The 10,885-nt window shown below is 38.9% G+C and overlaps 1 protein-coding gene and 1 pseudogene across 1 annotated transcript in view; both read right to left on the bottom strand.

Moving 5' to 3' along the window:
- The window catches only part of LOC104996355, a 15,399-nt gene extending 15,020 nt beyond the window's left edge, over positions 1–379 (bottom strand). Inside the window, exon 1 of the mRNA XM_010850615.1 lies at positions 5–379. Coding sequence (XP_010848917.1) covers positions 5–379 — 375 coding nt within the window. The remainder of the gene's footprint in view (positions 1–4) is intronic.
- An 8,348-nt stretch (positions 380–8,727) lies between these two features.
- Positions 8,728–9,571, bottom strand: LOC104996354 (annotated as a pseudogene).
- Positions 9,572–10,885: the final 1,314 nt, after the last annotated feature.

The raw sequence follows: 10,885 nt of genomic DNA, 5'->3' as shown, positions 1-10,885 counted from the left end.
TAATGTCCTTCACCTCCACCTCCACATGGAACACCTGCAGCGGCCGGTCCACGATCACCTCCAGGTGGATACTGCACTCTGCTCTCCTCCCGCACAGCTCCTCCCGGTCGATCCGAGAATTCACAAACAAAATGCCATTCTGCAGATTTACCTCCAGAAGGTCCCCGTGGCCTTTGGATGCCACCCGGAACAGGCGCGGCACCAGCTCCTCCAGCTCCAGTCCCAGATCCTGGGCGATGCGGCCTACGAAGGTGCCGTGTTTGGCCTCCTCAGGGACTGAATAGCGGACCTGGCCGCTCGCGGCCTCGCCTACAGCTAAGAGCAGAAGCAGCGGAAGCAGATCCCGGACCTCCACGCCCCTACTCTTAGAAGACACCATCACCAATTCTCAGTGAGTTGATCAAACTAGAATATCGTGTTGTGCAAAATTTTAAATGTTGTTCTCTAATCTATGCTCAAGTCCTGCTGCTTCTCTTATTGTTCTCCTCGCTGGAGTTACAATAGGGTTCTGGGTATTTTTCTTCTTAGAGGATATACTGTGGTAAGACAGCGACATCATGTGGCCAAAATGTAGGCTCTACTGTTGATTGTGTAGATTTAAATTTTAACAATTGTCCAGGCTAAGCTTACTGATAGCTTTCATTTAGGAAAAATACCTATCTTAAACTGAAATATATCACTTCCCCCTTTTACTGTGTTAAAATATATAACAAAATTTACATATCATCCACTTTTAAGTATACAGTTTAGTTTGTTTTAGTCACAATGTTGTGAAATATCTTGAGAACTTTAATCTTGCAAACATGAATCTCTATACCCATTAGAAAACAACTCCCCTTTTCCACCATACTACATCCCTCTCAGAACCATTCTACTTTCTGTTTCTACAAATTTGACTACTCTAGGTACCTCACATAAGTGAAATCTCAGTTTGGTTGTGACTGGATTATTTCACTAAGGTTCATCCATGTGTAGCATGTGATGAATTTCCTTACTTATAAAGCCAAACAATATTCTGATTTTTTTATATACCACATTTTGTTTATTCATTCATCCATCTGTCCATGGATATCTGGGTTGCTTCCACCTTTTAGCTATTGAGAATAGTGCTGTTATAAGCATGGGTATGAAAATATGGGCTTCCCTTGTAGCTCAGTTGGTAAAGAATCCACCTACAATGTAGAAGACCCAGGTTCTATTCCTGGGTTGGGAAGATCCCTGGAGAAGGAAATGGCAACCCACTCCAGTATTCTTGCCTGGAGAATCCCATGGACTGTAGCCTGCCAGGCTCCTCTGTCCATGGGATCGCAAGAGTCAGACACAACTTGGCGACTAAACCACCACCACCATGAAAATATCTGTGAGACCCTGCTTTCAGTTCTTTGGGATATAACAGATTTTTTTTTTCTGTTTCTTCAAGTAAAGCACATAGAAATCAAAGGATATTTTAGTTTATATTTTATAAATTGAAAATATATTTATATATTTAATTTTTGCTTTGGGATTTAATTTTGCTTTCTGGACTGTTCACAGATGTTTGTAAATTAATAATTTATTTTCCTCATCTGGATAATATATTCTTAATTAAGAATATCCCCTTTTCTGCTACATTTGGATTTTTATTCAAGAACAGTACAATTGATCTCTTTTTAGTGTTGAGAATATCTTAACTTTAATAATTCTTAGCTGTCCCCTTAATATACAAATGATATGAAAATATGACAAAGATAACATAGGGATAAAACAAAATGAATTGAGGGTAAGTCAGTGTCAAAATGCATAAAAGTTATCTTCAGTTACTCTAAGCAGGTCACAACCACAAAGAAGGCTGAACGCTGAAGAACTGATGCTTTCAAACTGTGGTGCTGAAAAAGACTCTTGAGAGTCCTTTGGACAGTAAGGAGATTAAATCAGTCAGTTCTAAAGGAAATCAACCCTGAATATTTACTGGAAGGACTGATGCTGAGCTGAAGCTCCAATACTTTGGCCACCTGATGCAAAGAGCCTATTCATGGGAAAAGACTCTGATGCTGGGAAAGATTGAGGACATGAGGAGAAGAGGGAGACAGAGGATGAGATGGTTGAATGGCATCACTGACTCAATGGACATGAGTTTGAGCAAACTGCAGGAGATGGTGAAGGACAGGGAAGCCTGGAATGCTGCAGTTCATGGGGTAGCAAAGAGTTGGACACATCTTATGACTGAACCACAATAAGGAGGTCACAAACTTTGTTTTTGGCAAAGAGGAAAACAAAAATTAACTGCAAAATTTATAGTGTCAGTAAAAGAAAAAATCCTTGCTAAAGAAAAACTAGCTTTTCCTGGTACTGAAACCCAAGGCTAATTTCTCCCTTGAGTCCAATATCTTAAGATATTCATTCACATCATCTATAAAAGTATATATGTCTATTAATCATATTCTAACAATAAACCCCAAGTAAACTGACTTAAGCAAAAAAGCAGAACATTATTTATTGTTTTATACATGGAAGTGGAAAATTATGTACTAGTTTCAGGAAGAGCTTGGTGTACACACTTTAATAATGCCATAAGAAAATTATCTCAACTTTTATAATACTTTTACATGTGATGGCAAAAATGGTTAGGGTAGCTTTTAGGCTACCTATTTTCAGGCCACATGTAGTGACTCTCAGCAGAAAGAAAAATGCCCTTTTCTTAGTAGCCCAGGAAAAAGTCCTAGACAATCACTTCCTTTGATCCTGTTTAGATGACATATCTTTTCTTTAGTCAGTAGTGGTGATGGTCCTCACACTGGCCAGACATGGTTTGCTTATCTATTCTTAAAGCCAGGAGATGAAATCAGGCACACCTAAATTATGGGGACTAAAAACAAGGAGGTTTGTTTTTGTTAAGGCCAGTACAAAGACTCATGTATTTAGTTTCTCCTGGAGCTTAAAGAGATTGCACATAGCTACAGGCTAGCCATTATATCATTAAGTAGTTGCAGTGCAACTGTATATTTGTAATACCCTATGGGTTTTTTTAATAATCAGTGGCCACATACCAGCTACTGTTGACATACTAAGGAATTATGCCTAAAATCCAGATATTAGCTCTAGGAAACATGGCTTGCTTAAAGGGAATTTTTGCAATCCTATAAACTAATTTTGCTGGATTTTGAGAATCATATGTCTGAAGGTATGAGGCACATTCTTCTGTTATTCAGGGTTTCTGAGGACCCGGAATATCTCTCCCCCTCTCTCAGAGAGATAGATTCCCATTGCCAGAAATGCAAGCACATTTCCTCCAATGGGGATAGGAGTCTGAGAAGCCAAGCTTAGCCAATAAGCTTGATACTTCTTTGTATCTATAGTGGTTGGAATAGTAGCTCCCAAAAGATATATCCACTCAGAATCTTAAAATGTGTCTTTATTTGGAATAGAGATCTTTACAGACATAATTAAGATAAACCTAAACTTAGCATTATCCTAGATTTGGGTGGGTCACAAATCCAGTGACAAATATCCTTATAAGAGACAGAAAAAATGCACAGAGGCATGTGAAAGAAGGAACTGTGACCACTGAGACAGAAACTGGAGTTACACTTCCACGAACCTTGGAATGGCTAGAGCCACCAGAACCTGGAAGAGGCCGGGAAGAATTCTCCCCTTACAGTCTTCAGAAAGAACATGGCCCTGCCAACACCTTGTTGGACTTCTGAACTCTAGAACTGTGAGAGAATAAATTTCTGTTGTGTTGTTTCAAGCCCCCAAGGTTGTGGTAATTTGTTACATACAGAAGCATTACAAAACCAATATAGTATCCATTGCTAAGAATACCCTTTGCCCTTACCAAAGCAAACTGTCAATTCCCTACAATTTTATGTCTCTGAGGATTCATTCTTCAAAAATGCCCATTCAAGTCTTTCACAAAACTACAACAAAGCCCCAGAAGGAAGAAAAGAAGAAAGGGAAATGGATGATAGGCAAGAAAAAAAAAAAGAGGTGCCTAAAACATTTTAAATTCAGTTTATTTTTCTTCTCCTGATTTTTATATAAAAGAAATCACTACACAATAATTTTTCCATGAAATACAAGTTATCTAATCTACTTAATGGTCAGATACTTTAGTGAAAGGGTCAATAATAATGTTCTCCTATCAGTTGTATAGATTACATGTTGTAATGCTCTTCTTGTAAAATGTATTCTATTCACATTAGCTTAATGGCAGTGGAACCCCAATGACCATGTTGCTGTATATTGACTATTTCCATTTTAAATAAACATGATTTTATCTCTGACTCCTGAAAAGTCCTCTGTGGTTATGGGAGACTGTCTAGGACAGCTTTTCTCCACATGTTGGCTCAGCATCCCAGAATATTTTGATCAATGGCATCTCAGCATCAACCTGTACTTCCACAAATGCTACAATAGGAAAAGACAGCAGGAGGCAATCTTTCACTGGCAATTATCTGTTTCTGCTTGGAAGTGATATACATCATTCACATGTATTTGATCAAAGAAAATCAAAGCTCAGGGTAGCAAGGAAATGAAATCCTCCAGTGTTCCCAGAAGGAGGAGAACAGAAATATTGACAGTGGCTACCAAAATAAACAACTGTTTCTCATTCTCATCCATTTGCATTCTTGCCTAATCATAAGTCTCAAAGGTACTTTGAAGTGATACCTAACTTCTCTAATTATTTACTGTTATACTAGAAAATGGGCTTCCCTAGTAGGTCAGCTGGTAAATAATCCTGCAATGCAGGAGACCCTGGTTTGATTCTTGGGTTGGGAAGTTCCCCTGGAAAAGGGATAGGCGACCCACTGAAGTATTCATAGGCTTCCCTGATGGCTCAGATGGTAAAGAATTCGTCTGCAATGAGGGAGACCTGGGCTTGATCCCTGGTTTGGGAAGATCTGGAAGAGGGCATGGCAACTCACTCCAGTATTCTTGCCTGGAGAATCTCCATGGACAGAAGAGCCTGGCAGGCCACAACCCATGGGGTCGCAAAGAGTCAGACATGACTAAGCATAGCACAGCACATACTAGAAAATAACAGTAATCTGAATGAATCACAAGCTGGAATCAAGATTTCCAGAAGAAATATCAACAACCTCAGATATGCAAATGATACCACTTCAATAGCAAGAAGTGAAGAGAAGCAAAAGAACCTCTTGATGAAGGTGAAAGAAGAGAGTGAAAATGCTGGCTTAAAACTCAACATTCAAAAAACTAAGATTATGGCATCTGGTCCCATCAATTCACAGCAATAGATGGGGAAAATGTGGAAACAGTGTCGGATTTCATTTTCTTGGGCTCCAAAATCAATGTGGACGATGACTGCAGCTGTTAAATTAAAAGATGTTTGCTCCTTGGAAGAATAGCTATGACAAATCTAGACAGCTTATGAAAAAGCAGAGACATTACTTTGCTGACAAAGGTCCATATAGTAAAAGCTATGGTTTTTCCAGTAGTCATGTATAGATGTGAGAGCTGGACCATAAAGAAGGCTGAGCACCAAAGAATTGATGCTTTCAAACTGTCGTGCTGGAGAAGACTCTTGAGAGTCTCTTGGACTGCAAGGAGATCCAACCAGTCAATCCTAAAGGAAATCAGTCCTGAATATTCACTGGAAAGACTGATGCTGAAGCTCCAATACTTTGGCCACCTGATACAAAGAGCTGACTCATTGGAAAAGACCCTGATGCTGGGAAAGATTGAGGGCAGGAGGAGAAGGGGCAACAGAGGATGAGATGTATGGCATCACTGACTCAATGGTCATGAGTTTGGACATGTCAGGTCAATGGTCATGTCAGTGCACATGAGTTTGAGCAAACTAAGGGAGATAGTGAAGGACAGAGAAGCCTGGCATGCTGCAGTTTGTGGGATCACAAAGAGTCAGACACGACTTAGCAACTGAACAACAAATACTAGAAAATAGAATCACAACTCTAATCTTAGAAAGGAAGTTTTCTGAAAAAGAAGGAACATATCAAGAAATAGTCTTCTTGGGTATTATTCCTTATATTTTAGACAATGCTAATTTGTAGTATTCCCCTACAAATTAAATTACATTGTTATTATTATACCAAGGTAACTTGAAAGTATCCTAAAATCATAGTTATTAAATTTAAATTCATTACTGAAATTGAATAATCAAATGATAATAAGGTATGTTTTACCAATATTTTACTGAAAGCAATGATAGGTTTTGTTTCCACTGGGATGATTTTTGGAGCCTTCATAGAAAAATGAGAATAAAAAGTATTAACAGCACAATGATCTCTGTCTAGTTTTTTCAGATAGATGACAAAGGTGTGAAGCTGCCAGCTTTAATGGATAATTAATATTAACCAAAACTAATCAAATTGCATGTGTGCTAAGTTGCTTCAGTTCTGTCCAACTCTTTGCAGCTCTATGAACTGTAGCCTGCCATATCTGATAAGATCTCAGCATATATAAATTTACCTTTTGAAGATATGACCATTTTAAGTTAATACATTTCCCAAATGAATGACTAATTAGAATTGTAAACATACCAAAAAATAAACTTTCCCATAAATCTATATAACACATTAATAAACTTTCCCATAAATCTATATAACACATTAATGATAGCAAAGAATGGTGGAAAAGCTGAAAAATAAGGCAACTGGGTCATCTTAATAAAGAAGAAGAAAGGAAAGAATATATTTCATGGAAGAAATCTTATAAAGGAAGACAAAACTATTGAAAGTTGGCACAAAGATTCTGAATGGCACAAGAATATTAACTACGGCTAATAGCAGTCAGCATTATATTGCCTATTTTTAAAAAGTTATTAATAGAATGAGATTCTCCTTTATAAGACAATTTGTTTAGACAAATAAAACTGAAAAGGCAATATTACACCAAATCCAAGTCTTTTCATAACACAATTGTGATTTTAAATGGGTTACAGTGTGATCACCTTGAAGTCAGGGACTCACCTATCTTGTTTCACTCTTGCTAGGTCCCTAGTTTCTACAGCAGGACTTAGTATGCAGTAGGCTTTCCATTTGTGCTTGTGGAATGGATCCATCAGTAAATATATTGAGTGTCCCTAGAGAAATTCCTAAGCCTGGACGTGGGGACATAGGTAGTGTGAATTAGGGAAGAGAAACTCTTTTGTGCTTCAATTTATCTCTCTCAACTTTATAATCTTGCAAAGTTTACCTCACATTTAAAGGAGCTGGAAACTTGGCAATATGACTTTAAAATTATTATTATTATTAATATTATTTTGCTGATTTTTGCCAAAAGCCTGGAGGGATGATAATTAATATTTGAAAAGTTGCAGAAACATGCTCACCACCTGTTTTTTGAAACATTCTAAGCAACAGTTCTGTATCAGTTCAAATCTCTAGAAACTTAACTACTAAATTATACTAACTTCTTATAGAATGCTTCTAAAAGGGGACTTTCATAGGACATTTTCTGTATGTTTATTTGAATGTTTGCAGACAAAAATATGTTCATTTAATGCTTGTGTAACTTCAGAATTAAACATAGGAAATAAAGTTTAACATTATGCTCTTGACTTAGTGACTAGCAAGTATAGTATTTTTAACAAATATGTTTCAGCTTGTTTTCCAAAACTGCTATCAAACATACTCTTGAGTATATTGCTAAACCCTTACATAATGATCAGTAATCAACTGTTTGAGTTTATAGCAGAGAGGAGTTTTTTTTTTTTCTCTCTTGAAAATTTGGTATAGAGAATTTCCTTTTATTCTTTTTTATATTTCTGTATTTACTTCTAGGAAGATGAGTATTAGGATTTGCACTCAACCTATTACTGATTTTTTGATAAATTGTTCCCACTCTTCTCTTGATCTTTTACTTTGACTTTTAAACAGATTTTAAAAATAATTCTTATAAATATCTTCCATTGTAAGCTACTTTAAATACTTTATACAAGGCAATGAAGTGCATTAGAACAAGCCAATTTTGGATATCCTTGGGAAATTTAGAGGAAACTGAGTAAAAATATTGCACTTAGTTTTTCTGAGCCTCAGCACCTTCATCCACAAAGAGAGACTAAAGTATGCACTTCACAAAGTTATTGGAAAGGTTGAGAGAAATAAAAATAAAGTGTCTTAGAACATTTGTGAGTAAATGGAAGGTGCTCAGTAAGTGTTTCCTAGTCAATGATCCTATAATAACAAAATCATTCCACATCAAGCTTTCTAGAACCAGGAGAACTCAAAGTCATTGGCATCAGGATAGTGACCATAATGGCAATCAAAAAATAACTGTATATTTTAATACAAAAATTAAAATATCACCCTAAAATATATTTTAAATTACTTTTGCTTAAAATGATTTTTTAAATTGCCCACTTTGAAACTTAAAATATTAAGGAAAGGCAGATGGTTTCTAAAAATTTGCCTATAATTTTTTGTCCAGAGCTTGACATTTCATTATGAGATATAAATAAACTTGAAAATGTCACTGTATTTGACTACATTAAGATCCTATGGTAAATATGCTCAAAGCTACTTACTACCTCAGTATTTCTTTCAAAAGTATCCTGCTATTTAAACCAAGGAATATGATGATTTGTCCCTATATGTGCTTGTTGTTTGACTCCAAGTTCCATTCAAGATGCAGCCATATGTAATAGAATAAACATCTACAATAAACGGTAAGATTTGTTCTGACTTTAGTGAACACTTGGAATACAGTTTTTAAAGTGACATTTGAAAAGATGGTTAGATAAGTTAAAAAATTTAAAAATTAAACCTAAAGCTTGGAAGTTGAATTTACATTACCAGAAAGATCCGAATTTGTTTCTGGATATTCATTTCCTCCCAACGTGTTCAGACCTGAACAAAGACGGAGCTGAAAGCCATGAGGTTGGTGTTGGGTGGTCCCTCCCCAGAGCACCCACCCTCTGCTGTGTCTGCTGAGAGTAAGACCAGCTCCCCACCATGATGGAGCACACCAGCTTGGGCTTCGTGGACCACATGCACCCTCGCTGGGCAGCATGGAGCACCACAGCGCCATGTACAGCAGCAGCATGACATCCACAGGCTGGACACCACACAGATGGCGATGATCACGTACACGTTCACATCCATTAACACCATTTCCGCTCCAGCGAAGCCCGTCGAAGCCCACAAAGAGCCCTTGGGCACCCGGCTGCTGTCCTCTAGCACGGTAGCCATGGCCGTCAGCGCCGGCTCACCCTGGTCCTTCACCAGCACCGGTAGGCGCAGTGCGTCCACCTTGTCCAGGGTGTGCATCATGTGGATCTTGCCAGTGTACAGCCCCATGAGGAACACGCTGTGCTCGCCACCCACCACCGGCTACAGCTCATATGACAGCCACGCATGGTAGCCCCGAGTCCTTAAGACAGCCATGTGGTATAGCCCAGTCTGCATCCACTGTGTGCACCTTTGCCACCATGTGGCCCACACTCACCTACCCCGCCACCAGCTGGCTCACAGCACGGCCCAGTCACCCAGCTCAGGAGGCAGCAGCCAGGCATGCTGTAGTTCACACTGGGTACCTCCACAAACATGTTGGTCGTGGTCGACAGGGAAGGTGAGCACCTTACAGTCACCACCACCACATATTTCGACATGCTTTCACAGTCCAGGGCTCTGTCCAGCACCAATGAATTCTTTTAGGTGGACATCAGCTTGAAGGGGACATGAGGCCTCAGGGTGCATGTCACCTACACACTGACACCACAGTCACAGTTGGACAAGGAGATGAAGGCAATGACAGTGCAGAGTGAAGGGTCCTCTAACTGGTAAAAAGTATTATCGTTTATATCCAGCACTCACAAAAACCTTGCAGTCATTTGATATTGAGGACCTTCTTTATCAACTGCTTTTACCTGAATTTCATAGGGTTTCATTTCTTCATATTCAGTCTACCAAATAGCCTAATTTCCCCTGAGCTGGAATCATTTTTGAAGCTTTTTGTTTCTTTTTAAGTCAAGAGGGATATCATTGCCAAAGGAAAAGGCAGTTTCACCATTTACACGTTCATCAGCATCACAGGTGTTTAATATGATCACTAATGTTCCATTTGCTATAGTGTCTAAAAGTACACTGTGTACACGGCCTGGGCAAACAATGGAGCATCAAGCACTCTGATCAGCAGCTGAACTGTACCTTCTAGTTCTGGTTTGCTCCCGTCCCAGTGCCTGTCAATCATAAACGAAGTTCTGGTGTTTCTTCTTATCCAGACTTCAATTCAGGTTAAAGTGACTTAGTTCACCACGTGCCTGTACACCCAAAGAGAAATAAACCCTGGAGCTAAGGGTTAGAATAGCATTGGTACCAGGAAACGTGAATCTAGCAATCTAGATTCAGAAATAAATTAACCTGTGTCTCTTGCTCCAAAGACCAGAGGATTTTTATTAAAGCATGCACCTCCACATCCACATGGAAAACCTCAGGTGGCCTGTCCACAATTACCTCTAGGTGGATACTACATTTGGCCCTCTGTCCACATAGCTTCTCCCAATGGATCTAGATATTCACAAACAAAATGCCATTCTGCAAATTCATCTTTATAAGTTCCCTGTGGAACCAGTTCCCCATACAACCCAGAACAGGCATGGCACCAGCTCCGCCAGCTCCAGCTCCAGGTCCTGGGTGATGCTACCCACGAAGGTGCTGTGTTTGGCTTCCTCAGGGACCAAGAACGAATCTGGCCACTGCCAGTCCCTCAGGCTGTAAGGAGCAGAAGTGAGAGCAGCAGGCACTGGTGTCCCTGGCCACCTCTCCTTGAAAATAGCGTTGAAAAAGCATTACACCTTTCCTGTCACTCTCACTTTACTTTAAAATCTTGCTTTTTTAAAGCTTCATATTTGAAATAAATTATCTTTTTACAGTTTTTGTCTTCTCTCTGGTGGTGACAAAATGGTTTCCTTCTTTAGTTTTTG

Source organism: Bison bison, unplaced genomic scaffold, assembly GCF_000754665.1.
Source record: "Bison bison bison isolate TAMUID 2011002044 unplaced genomic scaffold, Bison_UMD1.0 scf7180017864291, whole genome shotgun sequence".
NCBI classification, from domain to species: Eukaryota; Metazoa; Chordata; class Mammalia; order Artiodactyla; family Bovidae; genus Bison; species Bison bison.
Note: the sequence above shows the minus strand (reverse complement) of the source record. Positions and strands in the feature narration are given on the sequence as shown.